The sequence below is a fragment of the Podarcis erhardii genome (genome assembly GCF_964252035.2).
Source record: "Podarcis erhardii genome assembly, chromosome: 7".
Taxonomy (NCBI): Eukaryota; Metazoa; Chordata; class Lepidosauria; order Squamata; family Lacertidae; genus Podarcis; species Podarcis erhardii.
The window spans coordinates 22,853,432-22,875,105 of record NC_138511.1 but is presented as its reverse complement, the minus strand read 5'-3'; the positions used below and the strand labels follow the sequence as shown (position 1 = coordinate 22,875,105).

General features: G+C 45.1%; 1 protein-coding gene across 4 annotated transcripts in view; it reads right to left on the bottom strand.

The window, feature by feature from the left end:
• SKI (SKI proto-oncogene) overlaps positions 1-6,211 on the bottom strand; it is a 146,460-nt gene extending 140,249 nt beyond the window's left edge. For 2 of the 4 annotated variants that reach the window (XM_081870964.1, XM_081870967.1), the window contains exon 1: positions 4,698-6,209. In XM_081870964.1, the coding sequence (XP_081727090.1) occupies positions 4,698-5,648 (951 nt within the window). In that variant the 5' untranslated portion in view covers positions 5,649-6,209. Of the gene's footprint in view, positions 1-4,697 lie in introns of all 4 variants that reach the window. The other 2 variants (XM_081870965.1, XM_081870966.1) reach the window with 2 other exon arrangements.
• Between the last annotated feature and the right edge of the window lie 15,463 nt (positions 6,212-21,674).

The window sequence follows — 21,674 nt, the reverse complement described above, 5'->3', positions numbered from 1 at the left end:
CCTCCTAGGGTTGCTGCATGGGTGGAATAGTCCCAAGTCTTACTGAACACAGAATTTTGCCAATATGTGAGCACAAGAATTGTCTTGCAGCAGACAATTTCACCAAACTCCAGTATTTTCTTAGACAGGCAAATGCATCTGGGAGGCTTGCAAAGGAAAGAGTCACCCTGTGTTATTGGAGAAAGGCCATAGCTCAATGGTATGTAGAAGAGTCCAAGTTCAATCCCCAGCATCTCCATGTGGGGCTGAGAAAGACTTCTTGCCTAAACCCTGAAGAGCCACTGCCAGTCAGTGTAGACAATACTGAGCTAGATGGGTTGTTTGATGCAGTACAAACCAGCTTCCTATGTTCTCAGTATCTGAGGAATCAGAGGTGTATTGCCTCTGCTTATGGAGGGAGAATATCACTGGGCTTCAAATTACAGCCCAACATCAACTTTTGCATATGCAGGCAGAATCCAGCAGCAGGAGAAAAATGCCTCTCACTGACCCACCACAGAAAGCTTTCAGCAACTCACCAAAGAGACATCAGGGACATTAGGCTCAGTGGAGTATTCACAAGGTGTAGGTGCATGGCATTTACAGGCACAGCTGATAAAAGATCCCATCTGAACCCCTGGAGAGCCAATGTCAACCAGTCCTGAGCTAAATGCACCAGTGGTCTGACTCAGTATAAGAGCAGTGATGGCTAGTATCTACTGTGATTGGTAGGAATGAATCCAGAGAGCCCAGACAGTACATAGGCTCAGGGCTAATGACAGGAAGGGTTAACTAATTCTGATTTTGTTCCTATCCTCTTCCCTGCTGAATTCTGCAGGGGTGATACTGAGGAGGAGGAAGTTGGCACCCACTGAACTTGCTTTAGATTATAAGGAGGAGGCTGGCTGAGGGCAGAATGTGGTTGGTGAGGCAGCTGCAGCTTCCGCTGGGTATAAGGCAGATGTGTTTTTTATCTCACAGTCCACTTTGGGGAACTATTCTCCAAAGCTTACTGCAGGAGAGCCACATAAAGTCATCTTACTACCAACTAACTCCCACAAACCCAGGGGGGCGGGGTAGGATCACCCCTACCTCTTTGTATTCAAACAATCCACATTGTCCCCATCCAACAGCTGGGACACACTCCCAAGAAAGATCATCATCATTATTATGCAGGGCACACAAGGCAAAAACCCACAGAGGCCCACGATTTGCAGACAGCTGTGAGCAAAAGACACACACACAGAGCTTAAGGATGAGATGCAGACAGAACTTAAATATAGTAAATGCAAACAGCCAAACACAAGATTGGTTAGGTTTCCACCACCATTTCCTCCCTAGGCGACCTCAATTTTATTTCAATGTTATTTGCCTCTGGCCACAGTCTACCAACCCTGCAGCTCTGTGTGTGTTTGTATGTGGTTATTGTTTTGCTCCCAGCATGGCTATCTGCTACAGCACAAAACATGCAAAAACCCTTTGGCTATGTCTGATGGAAAAATGAATGGGAGAGAAGCAGCTTTTTGTTGGGATGCCAGACAGGTGACCTACCTGCTAGCAAAGTCTTCTCAAGAGCAAAAACACAAGTTCTTCTAGCCATAGTTAAAAGTCTTGAAACAACTCACCATGGGAAGGGAGGTGAAATAATATTTCAACTCCATCCCATTCTTGGGGCACAGGCAGAGATATATGCATATCCTGGCTTTCTTCCCACCACAGCTGCTTCACAACTGAGGAAAAGCAAAGGCTGCCCATTTCAATCTGATGGGGAAACAGTATTTCAAGCAATGTATTATGGTTAGCACTGAGACCAAGGTTTTAATCTGGGCTCAAGCTTCACACCAATCCTGGGCTAATTTGCTGGATGCCTTAAAAAAAAAGTAGTGGGCCAGATACACACGATACATACACACACACACACACACACACACACCTGAAGTTACTGAGAATTTCTATGCTAGTTTCTGATTTCTTTCATAAATCAATTCATTATTCTCTTTCATATATCCAAAAGTCATTCAGAAACACAATCAAAATGGTAACTGAAAACCATAAAAATGGAAGTCCATTACAATGAGGGGGGGGGCTAAATATGTACAAACAGCTATGACTAATATGACACTATAAATAAAGTTGTGCAAGAACACTCAAGAATTTGGGCACAGAAATATTATTTCTTTGTGCTGCCCAGAATGGAAAGATATGTTAGATGTCGCACAAGCCTTCAAAAAGATGCATTTTTTAAAAAAAATATGCCCCTGTATTCTCAGTGCACCTACACTTTCCATTCATATGCCCCAAACTGCCACTTTTAGCATATGATTAGCTGAAGACAGACAAGCCATTAGCACCACATGATAAATAATGTGGGTCTTTAGACCTACAATAGCTCTTATGCTGAATCTGTGGAGGAGGAGGGGAACTAAGGAGAAAACAAGAACTACTTCCTTCACTTTGAAAGGGGAAATAGCCAAGTAGACAGGAATGGAAAGATATCCCAAAGCCTGGTGGGTTTCTGTTGTTGTTGTTGTTTGTATGCGCATTCAGCCTGTTTCCCAAAAGGAGAAGCTGCACATGCCTTTATCTCCAGATGTGTGTGGGTGCTTGAACATTCTCTCCAAAATAGGTGTGTGGCAGTTTAAAGGGGAGCGGGAAGGGGAAGAAGTCTGAACTGAACATTCCCTTAATAAGTATTAAGTGAGTCTCCTTTGATACCCTATAATTTCCCATGACTATCAAAAAAGTCTGTGCAGTTAAGGAGTTAACTAGACCTTTCTCCTTTGCTGCACCTTGCATTCTTTTGAATAGTCAGATGTCTTGTCTGACCCTGGGCATTTTTTTCAAGCTACCCCATAGCATAAGTACCCCCACTGACCAGGACTGATGCCAACACAAGGTCTCCCCTCCCAACTTTCTCACCCAGTCACCAACTTTGAGAAGTCTGGAAATTGAATACTGCTGCAGATTAAAGAGTACCTAGCTGTCTGGCTGGGCAGACTCCGCAATTGCCTGTCATACTTTAAAGCTTGCTGCAGCAGTTGTCCCAGGACACATCCATTTCCTTAGTGTAAATATAACCCATACACAAACTAGCATCAGGAGAGAAAAGGGGTGGAGGGGGGAATAGATCAACACTGTACAGAGCACCAAAAATACACTATGTAGTCTGCACACATATATCAACAGCATCTGCAAGTACCCTGGATTGGAACATCCTGGGATCAGTGGTGGCTGGTGCCCATTGTGACTGGAAGGGAGGAAGGCATGGAGCCCAAACAGTAGATGCGGTCAGAGCCAATGACAGGGAGAGCCAACTAATTTTAGTTTTGTCCCCATCATCTTGGCTGCTGAGTTCTGCAAGGGTAACAATGACTGGAGGAGGAATCTGACAGGCAGTGCCACCCCCTGGACTAGTTGTAAATTAGAAAGCAGGCAGGTGGGGGCTGGCTGAGGACAGACTGAGGTTGGTGGGGAGGTGCCTCATTTGCCCTAATGGACCAGCCTCCACTGCCTGGAATCTTATCTGGTTGTGTGTTTGTTTATCCTGCCAATGCAATACATTTAGAAGCTTTCCAGCTCTCGTTTCCCTCACTACATTTGTCAACTTTTGAGATTAATCCTAAGGATAGAAGCCAGTGATTTCTGCCTGTAGATAATCAATTCATTCATTCATTCATTCAATTCATCTTTCCTTGCCCTATTTGTAGCACCACATATACCTATTTGAGTTTGTTAAGATGCAAAACCCAAGGGCAGAATATGGTAGGCCACCTTTTGTGTCCTGTTTAAACAGGTGCATAAAATGTACAGTATTTAAGTTTGCAACAAGAAAAGTGAACAGAATAATGGTAAATGTGTGGACTCTCTCCCCCCCCCCCGAAAAAGACAGATTGGTTAAAAGGATTTTTAAACAAATCCAATTTTGCTGCTGCAGTTAAAGTCTAGTAGAGAGCCCTGCTAGTCTACAGAAGTAAATATACCCCAAAATAAGTCTGACAGAGTTCTTTATTCTCTAGAAGTACAATCCTAAGCATCCTTTTCTGTTTACTAAGTCCCACTGGATTCAATAGGACTCACTTCTGAGTCTGCACACCTAGGGCCATGCTTCACCAAAGTTTGCATGCATGGTATAAGCATCCTTGAGGTGAATGCAGCAGGTTTTTCCAGCTGCTCTCTCACACACATCACTCCTTTCAGAAAGAGTTATGTGGGACTCTTACAGCTAGATGCACATTTACCTAGGAAGTAGCCCAGTCAAACACAATGAGGCTTATTTCCCAGTGAGCATGCAGTGCCTTCTCGCTACATAGCTCCCAATCCCTAGGTCTATTTAAAACAGTTATCGCCTGAACCACAGACTGGTGGGAGTCCAATAAGAGATTATATATGATCCCTTCTGGGATCCTACTACATGGTTCAGACAATAGCCACTTAAAGTGGCTATCTGTGGGACTGTGTAAAATATGCAGCCAATTCTATCTGCATTTTTATTCAGAAGTAGGTCTCACTGGATACACATAATAGATGCTAGAAATGCACCAAGTATCTAGCTGCAGAGTTTGTACAGTTGCAACCCTTACCCTTGCCTCCGAAGTTCACACACCTTTTTTCTTTCTTTTTAAGCAATCTCGGCAGAGTTTTTAAGAGCCCAATCCTTTAGCGACCCCATCCCCAAATTTAAGCGCCGATCCCTTAAAACCAAATCCAAGAGGACTCACCCTGGGTGCTTTCCTCTTGTATCGGTTGCTGTAGTCGAACTTCTCCTTCATCTCATCCAAGCACTGGCCCAGTCTGGCTTTCTCTTCTTTGCCGGAGTAATCCTGGCTGAGGAGGATGTAGGCTCGCCAGTTGGCCGAGTCAAAGCCCCAGTGGCAAGTCCGGTTCTCCAGGGACTTGTGCGAGTGGATGACAAACTTGTGCGGCGGGTACATGAGCCGGCAATCGAGGCACTGGATGCACGCCGCGCCAGGGCTGCTATACAGCTCCGGCACCAGGAGCCCCTTGCATTTCCCGAAACATTCGTGGTATACCTTGAAGCTCCGCTCGGTCAGCTCCAGCTCGAGCGCGGCCCCGTGGTGGCTCCCAGAGAACTCCTTCTTGCAGCGCCCCGGCGGGTAGGCGCCTCCGTAGAGCAAGGCGTTGCAAAGCCTCTCGGCGTCCGTCTTAGTGATGAGCCCGCAGGAGGGCGCCGAGAAGGGCAGGATGCCCATGACTTTGAGGATCTCCAGCTGGTCCGCCGTGCAGCGGGAGCAGTAGATGTGGAGCTCGTCGCACACTGCGTTGATCTGCTGCAGCGAGAAGTCGCGCAGGACGGAGTTGAGGATCTGCGGCAGGCAGAGGCGCTTCTCGCCGCCCACCACGAAGCACGAGATGGTCTCGCCCTCCAGGACGGTCTCGCAGCGTTCGGTCGAGCGGTCTGAGGGCATGAAGAAGGGCCCCGGCATCACCGGCGGCGGCTGGATGGGAGGCAAGTGGAGCACAGGCTCCGCCGAGGAGGACGTCGAGGACGAGGACTCCTTGCCGTTCTCCCGCTTGTACAGCAGCTCCTGCGCCCAGCGCGCAGAGAAGGCGGCTGGACCACCCAGCGAGTTCATGGAGCTCAGATGAAACTGTTCCAAGGTCTTCTGCAGGCCGGGATGAGGCTGGAAGCTGCTCCTTACAGTCTCCATTTTAGGTTATTTTGTGGTGGTCTCCCGCCTTTTTATTCCTTTTTTTTAAAAAATAACAACAATAAGAAAATAATAACTCCTCCTTTCTAGGTTTTTCACCAAAGGCAATACAAAAAACTAAACCGAACCTCGCTTAAAATCTTTTCCAGGCTTCTGTTTTCCTTTTCCTTTAAAGGCGAGAAACGCCGCTCTTCTTAAATTTGTTGTTGTCCATTGAAGACGGCGAAGGAGAGAGGGAAGCCACTCAAGAATCTCATATTATTCGCCCCCCCAAAAAAGAAAAACACGTTTCCTCCCGGTGGGTTACTTTTGGTCCGCTTTTCCAAACACCCCCTCGATAAGTTTGGGGTTCTTAGTTGTTGTTCTAAATACACTGGAGCAAAAGATGAGCCAATCCAGGGGGGAAATATTTATATCTTCGGGGAGGGGGAGAGGAAAAAGTTATAAAAAGAAAAAGCGCACTGCCTTCTCAAAGAGTAGCTTGCCCTCCCACCTCCATTCAAGCCAGCAGTCTTCAGTTCACACAAACACACACGAGGCTCACACAAAACCGACCGATCAACCTCCCTCCCTCCCCCCCTCAAAAAAATTGCTAATAAATCTGTAGCAACAACGCGGAAAGGGGGCTGAAGAGAGTCAATAGCACCAGAGGGTCTTGAAAGATGTCCAAATAGCAGCGGCGTCGGCGTCTGGCGTCGGGGAAGTCAGCTCCTTTCTGTCCATGTCCACCAAAAAAATGTTTTTTAAAAGGAAAATAATAGTGTGCGTGTGTGTCTATTTTTATATAGAAGGTCGATCTCCGGAAGCGGGATGATGTAGTGTGAGGCAAAGCAAAAAAAATTTTTTTAAAAAATTAACCCCCCCCTTCCAAAATTCCGAGGCGGCTGCTACTGTAGCGAGGCGTCTCCTTCCTTCTTCGCCCCCTCTTGTTCTCTCTGCTACTCGTGGTCCCTTGAAGGTGGGGGTGGGGGTGGGAAGAGAAGATTTCCTTTCTTTTAAAGAGTTGCTTCGTTCTTTCTTTTTCTCTCTGGCTGGCTTTGCTTTCCGCCTCTTCTCCTTTTCAATGTGGGAGCCGCGGCAGCTCACATCCTCCCAACTCCACGCTCCAGCCCAGACTGAGGGTGTTTCAGAGCTGAGCTAATGCAGGCAGGCAGGCAGGCAGGCAGGCAAGGCTGGCTGGCTGGCTGTGCACTCCTCCCCCTCCGCGCGCCCCCCCCCCCCACCTCACTGTTTGTTGGTGTCTGCCTCAGCTCTTGAATCCCAGCCAAGAATGTGACCAACTCCCCAGGCTGAGCTCTTCCAGGAACAGGCGCCGCCTCCCTCCGGCTCTGTTCTCATCCTCCTCCTCCTCCTCCTCCTCCTCCTCCGAGCCGCTCTGCAAAAAGGCAAGCGAGACATAACACGCCTGCGCGCGCGCGCGCACACACACACACACCGGGAAACAGAAGAAGGCGCGGGCAGCCCAGAGCTGCGATGGGAAGGGTAAAGTGTTGGGTTCATAGACCTCGAGGCTGCGAGAAAGAGACGTGCGGTAGGGCGGCTCTGTGAATGAATTTGCGCTTGCTTCTGCTCTCCCTAGTTGTTGTTTTTGTGGGGGTGGAAGGGTTGTATGGTGGGGGTGGGGGGCTGGAGCCGGTGGACAAAGTTTCATAGAAGACAATGAGAAAGCACTTAACAGAAGAAGCCCCAGGCTATGGGTCTGATGAGAAACAACCGACTGAAGTTAAGTGGGTCAGGGTCTGGTCAGTGCTCCTGGGTGTCACTTATTAATTTACTGTATTATACCCCACATTTTTCTCTAAGGAGCTGAAGGGTGACATACATGTGTCTCCTCTTCCTCATTTAATCCCCACAACTCTATGAGGCACGTTACACGGAAAGGCAGTAACCAGCCCAAGGTCACCCAGTGAGCTTCATGATATAGTGGGGTGATCTGAACCCTGCTCTCCCAGGTCCTAGTCTGACCACTGCACCACATCGGTCTCACTAGGGTTCCAGGAGGCACAAACGTGAGAAAATAAAAGCTGAGTCTGCATAACACTGTGTGAGTGCCCTTCCACACATATTTTTCCCCTGCAAAGAAAGCAACAACTATATGTCCACTATAATTAAGCACATATATGTGTAATCATGTATCTGTGGAAAGAATTCCAGGGGTTGCCAGCATGGTGCCCGTGGGCACAATACAGTGGTGCCTCGCAAGACGAAATTAATCCGTTCCGCGATTCTCTTCGTCTAGCGGTTTTTTCGTCTTGCGAAGCAAGCCCATTGACAGCTTAGTGGATTAGCGCTATTAGCGGTCTAGCGGCTTTTAGCGATCAGCTGAGAAGCGGCTTATCAGCGGATCAGCTGTTAAGCGGCTTAGCAGCTTAGGAACAGGGCGAAAAAAGCGGGGAAAAACCCGCGGGAACTCGCAAGATTTTTTCGTCTTGCGAAGCAACCCCATAGAGAAATTCGTTTAGCGAAGCGCCTCCAAAACGGAAAACCCTTTCGTCTAGCGGGTTTTCCGTCTTGCGAGGCGTTCGTCTTGCGGGGCACCACTGTACTATCCTTGAAGTCTTTGCTAGTGTCCACAAAGCCTCTGAGCCCCAACACTCACTGCCTCCTTGATCATAAGGTAGTAGGGTTGCTATCTTTTAATAAGTTAATAGAGCTGAAGGGGGAAGTTGGAAGAGTAACACTCCTCCCTACTTCCTCTTTTAGTTTTATGTACTTTTCAAGGTTCAGATTAATTCAGTTATATCTGACCTTTACTCCATTTTTTTTTTTGGAAAAGCAAAGTGTGTGCATGGACCTTCTCCTTTTCTATCTCACTTAGTTGTGTTAAATCTGTTGGGTTGTATACAGCATTAGTCCTATTCAAAGCAGAGGCATTAACAGTAACATGACTCACAGGCCCATTAATTTGAATGGGTTCACTGAGTAGGACTTAGCTGGATACCATTCTTTGGATTTTCTGGAGTAAGCTGCTTGTGCAAGTTTTTGGCAGGTAACTATAAACAACTAGATTATCATATAAATGTACAGCTGTACATACAGACAACATTTTAAAATATTGATAGTTATCTAACACACTAAATACTTCCACCCACAATAAGATGTGTATGTGTATGCAAAATGTGCAATAATAAAAAAGGATCCAATATAATATACCATCATATTATGGTTTACAGTGTTCAGCATTTTCAGCCAGAGGCGGTGGAATTTGCAGTGTATGGGATTGGGAAGGCTAACCCTTCCCTCCTGGCCCTAAAATAGTCTCCTGCATTGCAATCTGGCTTGGAAAAAATATGTGCCCACCCTACCACTTAATCTGTGCTACTGGCACTGTTACAGGTGTCACAAAATATACCTAAAAACAGTGGTACCTTGGTTCTCGGACTTAATCCGTTCCTGCACTCAATCGAAAGCCGCAGAAGCCGCATCGGATGTTCGGCTTCCGAAAATAGCCTACCATAGATTACGGAGTATAAGACAACTTTTTAACCCTGGAAAATCCTCTAAAAAGTCGGGGGTCGTCTTATACGCTGAGTATGGGTTCGCTGGGCAGTGGCAGTGCCGGGAGGAAGCCGTCCAGCGATGCTAGGCCGGCTTTGCTGGGTGGCTTTGCTGGGCAGCTTTCTCCCGGCATGGAGCCTGCTGCCCACTGCCGCTGCCCAGCAAAGCTACCGCGTATAAGACTGGGCGTATAAGTCGACCCCCCAAATTGGCAGCTGCCCAGTCGCCTAATACTCTGGAATCTACGGTACTTAAAACATTTTTGTTTACGCAAGTCTATCCAGACATGTAAACGTTAACATGTTTCAATCTCTTACTGTTCCTTTTAATTATTTTAAAATCTTTTAATTGTTTTTAACTCTTTTTATTGATTATTATAATATTTCTTCTATACTGCTTTTATTATAACCAAGTGGCACATAAATATTGTTAGATAAAGACGTAAATAATACTGCTGTAGTACGATAGTAGAATATATAATATGTAATTGTCTCTAAATAATAAACACTTTAGCATTGTGCTACAATTTAATATATGCCATTTACTTAGCCCATGTTTGCTTTTTAATTTCTATTCTTTGGTTTTAATACAACGCTTTAAAAATGAATGAAAACTATTCTAAAAAAAAAAAGAAAGGTGTTAAAAAACCCCTGCAGTTGGAAAAAAAGCTAGGTAAAACATTTGGAGGCAAAATTTCAGGGAAGGTTAGGTTAGTAAATTGAACATCTTTCTAAGATAATACAGTAAAGCCCCTTCCCAATATTCTATATACTGCTCCAGACATTCATTTATTCTCAAATTGGTGTGCATGACAGTGATAGGAAAGATTGCCCCCTCCTGGTGTGGGTCTCAGATTGTGAGTTTGTATTCTCTACAATGTAACTTTCGAATACACCAGCATTTAACATATTTCTTCCACTTTTTTCTGAGAAACACAATTCAATCACTTCAAAACTTATTTTACAGCAGAAACAATTAAAAAGCAAATATTTTTAAATGTATCTAGTTGAATTTGTACCTTTGCTTAGTTCACATCCAGGATAAAGTCTCCACACTCTGTCTTTTTCACTAGCCTTCAAAATCAAGGGACCTTGAAACACCAGTATCAATATGGCAAAATACTGCCAAACTTGCCCCTGGATAAACTTCATTGAATGAGCCTGTGAGAGCCTATACAGACCTCTACTTCGCCAGATAGGAACTGATCCACAGCTCAAAACTAGCTTTTGTAACTTCATTTAAACTTGCTTTTGAACATCTGACACAGCCAAAGAATGATCCAAAGAATTGCAATTCCAGTACTTCCAATACAGAGGCTGAATACTGATCCCAAAACATTTCCCCCCTTTTACTGCTTCAACCCTAAGAGTCATATCTTTGGTCCACCTTGCTCTGCATGGTCTAAACTGATGTTCTAGGGTAGGGGTCAGCAAACTTTTTCAGCAGGGGTCCACTGTCCCTCAGACTTTGTGGGGGCCTGGACTATATTTTGGAGAGAGACAAAAGATGTAAGATCACAATGAGCCCCGGTGGCTGCTTAACTGTGTCTTGCGAGCGGCAGGGGCTGGCAGCGGGACGATGAGCGGCTCATGACAGGGCTCCAGAGAGAAGCTGCTTAAAATGGTGGCCGCTCGAGCGCTGCTGCTGCTGGCACCAACAAAGCCCAGCCCCCTTTGTCCTCTAGGCAGCGCGGGGAGAAGCCAGGAGGAGGTGTCGCCACCGCCGTGTGAGGGAGAGGGAAAGAACGTGCACGCTGGCGATCCACGTGGTGATTCCCAGACCGTCCGCGGGCTGGATCCAGAAGATAATTGGGCCTGATCCAGTCCGCAGACCTTAGTTTGCCGACCCATGTTCTAGGGTTTCAGACAGGAGTCTTCCACTAGCTTTAAATGATGATGCCAGTGACTGAACCTTCTGCATGTGCTCAAGGATGCCAACAGGATTTCCTGGGCCTGGTACACTGTATGTGAATTGGGGGCCCTGCACTACCACCACTGACAATCTATTGGCTATCTATTTACACATTTTAACACATACGGTCCTACTTCATAGGACACTTGGATCGCACAGTGAGTTCATCAAACCCCTCATGCTCTGACTCCTGTTCTCTCCAAGGGCCCATGTGGCACAGATTCTATACTTTCAGAAGAGTGGTTTCCAGTAATAAATAGGCCATGTATATGTTTCTTCAAATTACCCCTTGAGGTACATACATGTGGGATACAAACATGGGTGGCTGTGACACCCACTGGGACTTGTAGGGCAGAAGGCAGGGTGCCCGACAGTAGACGGAGCCAAAGCCGAGGTTGGGCAGGGCTGACTAATTCTAGGCCTGTCCCCCATCCTCCTTGCTGAGTTATACAAGGGCAACGCAGTGACTACAGAGGTGGAAGCTGACAGCGAGGGCTCCCCTCCTGGCTGGTTGCAAGTTGGAAGGCAGGCAAATGGGAGCTGGCTGAGGGCAGACTGAAGATGGGGGGGGGTAGTGCCCCATTTGCCCTAATGGGGAAAATAGACTAGCCTCTAGTGGATACAACATCACACCTACACAATCCATGGCGTTTTACTTAATGGCTGGATGTGCCAACCTCTGCTGAGAAGAAAGCAATGCATTTCTTTTTAGGAAACTGAACAACAGGAAATGAATTGTCAAGAATCCGAATCCTTATTGCCTCCCCTTCCTTTCCTTTTGTTAATTCATTTTTTCCCCTCTTGGGTTCAACAGGGGAAGGGGGAAAGGGAGTGGAGGAAAATATTAGAGGAAGGGCCCTAGCACCATAGTGTAGTTATTCCTGCCCTCCCACCCTCGTTTTTTACTTAAAGGCCAATCACTTCTGGAACACAAATGCTCTAGTAAACTTCTGAACTGTTGAACCCTGTGGTTGGTGGGTGGCTGCTTGATCTCTGCCTGCCAGCTACAGTCCATCCACAGTTTCCAAAAGGCCCAGAACAAAAACAACAACAAAACAACAAAACACATGCAGACACCCACAAAATGTTTACTCTTTCCCTATTTTACAAGGCAGCAGTTTGTTTCTTTCTCATTTCCCATCCCTCATCTGGTTCATTTGGAGAGGGAAACTGCACACGCTATGCTGGAGAGTTTGCCACCCTTTGCCGCTTCCATGTCCCCAACAGGGGGAACAGACCTCTGTGTGTGTGTGTGTGTGTGTGTGTGTGTGTGTGTGTGTAGGCTGTGTCTTGCACAGAAAATGTGTGTGTGTATGCGAGTGGAGGGAGAGAGGAAATATGCTCCCAACATCAGACCCTCTGCTACTATGGGTTGTTCAGGGTGAATGGTTGACAAGATGATTGGGCTACTTCTGGTGATTACTCTGCAAAACATTTTGGAGAGGGAAGAACTTAGGAGAAATCAGAGGGAAAGTAAGTAGATTAACCATGGGATATAGTGGCATGTTGCTTGGCTAAAACTCTAGAAGATTTCCCCTTAACAGTTATTCTCATGGTCACTGAGGAACATTTTAACCCATGGAGTCATATTTATGTGACTTCTTTGAAAGAGGAGCATTAGGAGTCTAATCCTATGCTTTACTCAGATGTAGGTCCCAGTATGCTCAAAGCTGCTTGCTTCCACGTAGCTGTGTGTAGGAATGCAATCCTATATCCACTTATCTGGGAGTAAGTCATTGAATTCAGTGGGGCTTACTTCTGAGAAGACATGTATAAAATATTGCCAACTAAAATGTCAGAAGGTGGTTTCTCTGGAATGCTGCTCTAACAGCAGCTGTAAGAAATTTTAGCTAGTCACTCACAGAGCATATCCCTTTTCAGCACTTCTGCACAATATTACTCACTTGCCCACCCTCTGTAGCACCTGGCTTTTCCTATTGTACCAGTGCCCCCCCCGATGTTGTTAGACTCCAACTCTCAGCAACCCCAGCCAGCATGGCCAATGGTTGATGGGAAGGTCATGAGTTAACCACCCCTGTTCTAAAAGTTAACCTTAAGTTAAGTTGTGGAATTTCTTTCTCACAAAAGTGTGTCTGGCATTTTCATTATACAGCTTTTGTCCTATACTTAAGGCACATCTCTTTGTCCTGGACTTTGACACCATGAGTCCATGAGGACCTACTTATTCTCCTCCATTAGAAGAAGCCAGGTGCTGCTCAAGGGAGAGTGAATGAAACAGGTGGTGGTGTGCAATGCTGTTGAAAGGAGTATTTGCAAAGAGTGCTTGCAACATTCAATTTCTGAAAGTAGCTGCTACAGCCACCTAGAGGCTTCTGAACAGGTGCTTTGTTGGTTTGCAGGCTTTTTATCTGATCTGGCAAGATTTAAGTTCCCAGCTCATCTACTTAACCACTGCACTATATACAGACTTAGAAATTGAGCAAGGACAGCCTCGTGTTGGAAAGCAGGACAGTGTTTGCCCTCTCCTAGGATCTCTAGCCAGTTGGGGTGGTGGAGAGTCCTAACTAGAATTCTGGACCATGTCACAAAATTTATGGTCCAGATCAAGATGAATGAGGATGGTAGAATCTATTGTTATGATTCCACACGCACCTTTTCAATCTATGTTTTCAAAATGCATGAATACGGGAGGGTGGAGGGACAACATAGTGACTAGCTAAAAGCTCAACAACTTTTGTGTCCGAATATTCACTTTTTGAAATATGGCAACCCTATTCATGTCACAGCTGTAGATCTTCACATATATTTAAAGGGGTGAAACTTAAAAGTGGGGGGGGGGACGACCTAAAACAGACCTATTAGGACTGAATATGCTCAGAGCACATAGAATTCTGAGCATCAGCAGAGGAAAAATTAAATGGAGTTTTCTGGAAGACAGACGTGGCTGCCTGGAGCACTGAACAGGAGTGCTCCACCCTGCAATATTTTGTTGCCTTCCCTATTTGTAGTATTTTGGCATAGTTTTTAGGCTGATGGCATCCTTCATTTTAATTTTATTTGCTAGCTCTTGTTCATGTTGGTATCCTGATGTCTTTCTGTGTCCTTAATGACTTAATTATCATATTATCAATTATGTTGCTTTGAATTTTGTCAAGTAGCTCACCATCCCTGGGATTTCAGTGGAAGCTGGTCTATTACAAAGTAGGACATTGCCCCACCAGCCTCACTCTGCCCTCATCCAGCCCACACCCACCTGCTATCTTATTTATTAGGGGGGCTCTGCTTGTCATTGGCTCTGGCTGCACCTACCCGTTGTATCTGCGCTTTCTGCCCTACCAATCCCAAACGGCACCAGCCACCACTGGATAATTTCTAGCTCCTTCTTGGAGGTTGATACCTTTTGTTGTTTTATTGCTTCTATGCTTAAGTTTGGCCTGCTGGTTCTAATTCCTCCTCTTTCTAGGTTATGTCCAAACTTGCTCACTTTGTCCAATCAGCATTTGTACAGTATTCTGTTGGTGTTCAGCTTCAGGATGTTCTCCCTATTGGTAGGTTTTTGTTGTGCTGCTCTCTGGAAATTCCAAGTACTAGAATATTGTCAATGATCTCTTCAGTGCTCCGTAAGATTCCATGAATTTATTTGAAAGAACTCCAATGCAGATGATATGACAAAGGGCAGTCTACTAAATCTCAATTCTCCATATGACATGTTAAAGAGGGAGAGTTTTCATCTGCTTTCATCCAGTTTGATCTGCTAGACTGGGCATTCACAGCACTAAACACACTTGTGAATGATGCCATTGAATGTGGGCAGACTGTAATGTTTTTTGCATACTTCCTCTCTTCAGGTCTTGGGAATTCATGTTCATCAATATAAGACCAGCAGATTTATTTTTATAGTGCACCCACTGAGTCTGGAAGTTCTGTAGCTCAGTGGTAGAAGATCCCAGATTCAATCTTTGACATCTCCAAGTAAAGCTGGAAAAGACCTTTGTATAAAACCCCAGGGAGCTGCTGCCACTCACTGTTAACAGTACTGTGCCAGATGAACCAATGGTCTGGTGCAGTAAAAGACAGTTTCCTGTAACCTTACTTATTTTGAGGCTTCATTCCATTTTTTAACTCATGCACAGATGCTCCATGTAATAAACTTTCTTCTTTACCTTTGGTTTAATCATCAGCTATAATTGTCATGGCACATATACAACTGACACTATATTCACAACTGGCTTGGTGTTGGCAGCATCAGATGCCTTCAGCCATGTCAGGAAATTCCCATTTGATACTCTGTTCAGTGATGTGCTTAGTTGGTTGATTCACTGTCATTAAGATTTTTATTACGTTTAGCGACCATAGCTACGACCTTTGGCCCCAATATTAACATAATCAGTATGTTGACCATAGAGATCTGAAAGCTAGCATCATTCCCTGTACCGGCCTTTTATACTCAGTATTCCTATTTCCCTGAGAGGCTCTCATATCCTCCTTGTTTTGTTGATATAACACACATTAGTTTGTCTCCTGGATATTCTCTTCGATTCTCTCTCAGGGATACACTTTACTTCTGCTCCAGGGTCAATCTTAAATTTTACTGTAGTTTTTTTTCAAGTGCAACTTACAACTGCCAGGAGCAACACCTCAACACCTTCCACATCCACTGTGTTAAGAAGATTTTGAGCATTACATGGCAGGACAGTCTCAAACAAAGTCGTGCCCTCCCAAACCCACATTCCCAGCATGTTCACACTCCTGTCTCAGCAATGACTGCACTGGCTTGGTTATGTCCACTGAATGGAAGATGACAGGATCCCTGAAGGACGTGGTCTACAGGGAGCTGGCTTCAAGGACCAGGCCCATTGGTAGTCCAACTCTGTGTTACAAAGATATCTCCAAACAAGACATGAAGGCTGGAAATCACTTTCAGACAACCACAGTGCTTGGAAGAGGGCAAAGAGAAGAAAAGCCATGTAGCAGCACAACAAGAAGCCTTCATCTGCCCCAACTGCAACAAATCATGCCTCTCCCATAACAGGCACTGTAAACTTCCAATGGTTTGACTTCACCCCCAAAGGTGTACTCCTCCATTGTCTCCCGAGACAGATGGATGTCAACAAAACCCAAAACAATGATCCCATGTAAACAGTGACAATCAGAGGCAGTATGCTTCTGAATACCAGTTGCTGGGGACCATAGGAAGGAAGAATACTCTTGTGCTCAGGTCATACTTGCAGACTTCCCATAGGCATCTGTTTGGCCACCATGAGAATAGGATGCTGGGCTAAATGAGCCATTGGCTGATCCATGCTGGGCTAAATGAGCCATTGGCTGATCCATTGGCTCTTCTTATATGTGAAGGCATCATAGAATTAAGTTATAACCCACAGACTAGTATTGACAGGAGTACCTAACAAACTTTGCTTTTGTCCATGTTACTCCAAGCCAAGCAAACTGGTATTTTACCTTCTCCACTTTCTAACCCCACCCCACCCCCTCTTCCTGGTCAGCACAAAACCCCCGGGGCTTGTTGTGGACCCACACTGCTCTCCCACTAATGAATGCAACCTGTTCTGATGAATGTGAGGTTTATTTGTGAAGTCAGTAGGCTGACATTTCACATTTCTCGCCATAAATCTGTGCAACACTTTATTTTAATTATGAGGACATTTCTAACTTTTATTGTTTCTGGCAGAGGCATGAAAAATGAGCTCATTCATTAAATAAAGTATGCGAACAATTTCTTTGGGGTAAATAGTGCACCCTCCACAATTTTATAAATGAAAATGGGCGCATGCTGGTGTACCCCTGTTCTCACATGGCCTGATTGTTTTCCCAAACCCAACCTAAATATGACAAAACATTGCAAAAGCTCTCCTCCACCTGCTTTATGCTGCATTTACTCTGAAGTAGCCTGTCATACAATGGCTTCAGAAACAGAGTTTTTAAAATTTGTCATAATAGTTTCCTTTTCTTTTAAGGGCAGCATTGAAATTTCACAATGGATCTATTGTACTTAATAACTGCTGCTCAAGTATATCAGCAATGTTTACTATCTGGATAGGTTCCTGTGGTAGTTGCTGTGTGTCTGAAATGGAAGGGAAGGTTAACAGTATGTGGGAATTCTAAGGGCATGTATGATGATCTACACCAGGCATGAGGAACCCTTTCCAATCTGAGCACGATATTCCCTATTGGGCAGCCTTCCAAAAGCCACATGCCAGTGGTGGATGAGCCCAAAGGCAAAAGTGTATCAGACCTAGGAAACCAGGGTTCAACTCCCTACTTAGCCATGAAGCCCACTGGGTGACCTTGGGGCCAATGTCACTCTCTTTCAACCTAGCTTACCACACAGGTTTGTCATGAGGATCTTTGGAGGAAATGTGGAGTATAAATGTAACAATTAAACAAAATCAATAAATAAAAAATGGGCAGGACAACAAATGCAGATTTTACTTTCACTAGGGCTAGTTTCTACATCTGGGGTAGCCAATGGGGTGCTCTCCAGTTACCGTTGGGACTACAACTCCCACAATCCCTAACTTTGGGGCTTGTTGTCAGTGTTTAAGGACACATTCCAGCCAGGGGGGACAGGACCTTAAGGAGGATGCAACAGGAAGGCTGTGGCCTGGGGAGAGTTCCAAGGGCCAGGCAGAGAGGGCTAGAGGGGCACATGTTGGAAAATTGTTTGCAATGCATTTGGACACTTCTTAATATACCATAACCAAATTATGCAGAATGATTTCTGATATCAAGGATCAGGTTTTCATCTATGTTTGAATACAACTGGAGACCGTTTTGAATCAAGATGGCAGACCGAACCTTTCAGAATTGCACTATTTTAGCCAACGATTTCAAAACTGCATATATGTTTTTTGTTTCTTTCTTAGAATTCCCGAGCATCAGCAGGTATGAATCTGCTAGTCTGTTTATAATTTACTATGTTTCTCTAGTCATCAAACAACACATGATCTCTGAGAAGCTTACAATACTGAAATAACAGAACATTAAAATACAATGCCAACACAATAAAAAGCATTATCGTTAATGCTGCCAGTGCCATCCTGTCTACAAGCCTAAACTGATGGCAGACGGTGGAGAGGGAGGAGCTGTGAACTTGATTCTAGCCTCCTGCTGCAAGGCCAGCCCGCTTTCCTTACTTTAGCGCCCAGAGATCAACCCACACAGCTTAGTGTGTGCCAGTCGGGGAAGAGGTGTACCACATAAACTGTGGCAGCAGTGTAAATAGCTGCAGACAACACAAGTGAGTAATGTTAAATCAAGTGTTAAGTTAGCCTGAAGCAGAGGAGGATCTGGAGCTGGGACAAGCTTGGATCTAGTTGTTTGTTTACAATATTTATATACTGCTTTTTGAACGATTTATTATTTATTGAATTTATATACCTGGTGGTCTCAGGGCAGTTCACAAAACAAAATCAAAATATAAAACCACAAAATATATAATCAAAATAAAAACAACCACCCAATAACCCCAATAATCTCCTTTCTTTTAACTTGAAGCCATTGGTTCAGGTCCTACCCTCCAGAGCATGAGAAAATAAGCTTGTTCCATTTTCCATCTGACAGCAAGTCCTTTAGATATTTGAAGATGGCTATCATAGCTCCTCTCAATCTCCTCTTATCCAGGCTAAACATAACCAGCTCCCTCAACCACTCCTCATAAGGCTTGATTTCCAGACCCTTGACCATATTAGTTGCCCTCTTCTGCACATGTTCCAGCTTGTCAATATCCTTCTTAAATTGTGGTGGCCAGAATTCGACACAGTACTCCAGGTGGGGTCTGACCAAGGTGGAATAGAGCAGTACAATTACTTCGCTTGATCGGGACACTATACTTCTGTTGATGCATCTTAGAATAACAATAGCTTTTTTTGCTGCAGAATCACAATTTACTCATGTTAAGCTTGTAGTTTACTAAGATGAACTAGATGTCAAGATACACTAAGTCCACAGCATACCCGTGGTCCAACAAGCTTGTAACTATCAAAAAAAGAAATGAGACTACTTATTTTTGACCAAACTGCGGGAGGCAGTGGAAAATAGAAGTGCCTGGCGTTCTCTGGTCCATGGGGTCACGAAGAGTCGGACACGACTAAACGACTAAACAACAACAATTTTTGAGAAACTCTCCCCCCTCATATATATTTTTACTAAGAGCAACCAGAAGGCACCCTGATCCTGATCAGGATTATGACATTGGCTGGGGATAATCATTCCTCCCACACTATTTTCTTGCTGAAATTCTCTCCTATAGCTGCTATTAGCAGTTAAGAGGGCAAATGCTATCTATTGAGAGGTGATTTTCATCAAGAAAATGTTGTAGAGGAGAAAAGGTTAAATCCCCTTACACACACCATGGCCCCAATCCAAATCAGGCCAGCCTACATCTCCTGCCAGTAAAAAAAAAAAAAGGGGGGGGGGGGGAGAAAATCAAAATCACAGGATTCAAAGTTTCACGTCACATGTAGTTTGACCCTAAGCATGCCGTCTTATTGAACTATGCCTTTCTTGTTCATAGAGCTAGGGCCCCATTGGGAATATTGGCCTCTGGCCCAACCAAAGTTTAATGGAAACAGCTTCCTAATTGAAAATCCCATGCAGATAGCACTTTGGCATGTTTAATGACTCACACACCATGTTTTTACAGAAGGCGGGGGAACCCTTAGCAAAAGTTTAAAAATGGATTTTTTTTATAAAACACCCATGATGATATGTGGCCATCTGTTCCCCCCCCCCCCCGTGTGTGTGTGTGTGTGTGTGTGTGTGTGTGTGATGTTAGCATAGATGGCTTGCATTCATGCGGTATTTCTTTATGAGGCGTGAACCTGTAGGCTGAAAGTTACAGCCAGGTCTAGCACCAGTGGTCAGCCAGGTTGGGCACTAGCCAGGGGCCCCTGGACACAGTAGGGACACCTCGTTGGCCTGACCTGCTGCCTGCTCAGTCACTGCCACCAAGCCCCTTCTGGCAGCAATCTCATTCACAGAAATAGTTGTCTAGTCACAGACCTCCACCATCCTCCTGCTACCTCACCTGATGCCTGGTCTCTGAGAAAGAAGCAAGGGGGCCTTATTATTAGGCATTTTGAATGAAGTGGCTAGGAAAATGCCTGCACTGCTTCTACAGTTTCCCATAGCGGCTTGAAGAAATGCCTTCTGCATGCAATTTTTTTTTAAAAAAATATCTCCACTGTGTTAGGAGGTAGTGAAGGTGCCAGCACTGTTGTTGCTATTGCAAAAGTGTTGTGTGTGCTTTTAAGTAAGAGATGAGGCACAGGGGAGGGTAGAAAGAATGGGGACAATTGGGAGGAAGAGGAGGAGGATGGTGGCACTGCTGCCACAAAGAGAAGGATAGTAGTAGGGCTCCAGTGGCAGCCAAGGTTATCAGCTGGACCAAGCCAAAGGCTCCTTTGAAGTCCGGCGCCATCCCAGGATAGGGATGTGTGAGTCAATTTCAGTTTTTCTAAATTTCTCATTTTTCCAGTCTCCAGTTTTCCACATTCCCACATCAGTTTTGCAATTAACAAACAAACAAAAAATTGTTTGGGGCACAGAAAGTTGCTTTAAGCCTTAAAAAAATAATGACAACTTGAACAGGTTCCAAGGTGATTTTGAGGGAATTATCTGACAAAATGCATATTCCTTTGCTCTTTTATCAGGAACCAAGTCACCAGCCATTTGAATAGAAGCTGTGCAGCAATAATTGCACACATTCCCATGATTTTATTGGAGAAATGAGAAAATACAATGTGCAGCAACCTCAAGTCCAGCACTGACCCAAAGCCGGGCACCAACTCCTCAGAGTTGCCAACTCTGAATCATAGAATTGGAAGGGATCCCAAGGGTCATCTAGCCCAACCCCTGCAATGCAGGAATCTCAACATGTGGTCCTCCCATCCACTTTGAAACCAGACCAGCCCTCAGACTGGATTCCAGTCTGAGTACCCACAGAAAGGCCCCAGTTGAGTCAAAGGTAGAGATCAAGACACCCTCTGCCCCATCTTTCAAGAGCGCAGGCACCTAAAAGTGCAAGTCATAGTTCCACAGCAAAGTGCACACCTGAAGGCTAAAAGTTGTCATGAGTAAGGGAACTCCTTGTAATGAATTTATCTCAGAACACCTTTAAACACTGGCAGCTGAGGTTGAGCTAGGCTAGGAGGCCAGGCTGTATCAGCCCTTACTTGGAGGTAAGCTGTTAGTGATTGGCAGGTGTTTCATTCTGTCCATTAAAAACATTAGAAGAGTGTGCTGGATCAGGCTAATGGCCAGTCTAGCCCATCATCCTGTTTTCACAGTGGTCAATCGGATACCTGGGGGAAACCCACAAGCAGACCCGCACACAAAGGCATTGTCCATCCTGCAGTTTCCAGCAACTGGTATTCAGAAGCATTACTGCCTTCAGCCACAGAGTCAGATTGTAGCCATCATGGCTAGTAGCTATTGATAGTGAGTTTGTCCAATTCTCTTTCAAAACCGTCCAAGTTGGAGGCCATCACTGCCTCCTGTGGAAGCAAGTTCCACATTTTGATGATGTATTGTATGAAGAAGTACTTTCTTTTATCCGTCTTGAATCTTCCAACATTCAGCTTCACTAGTTATCCATGTTCTAGTTATGAGAGAAGGAGAAAAACATTCCCCTGTCCA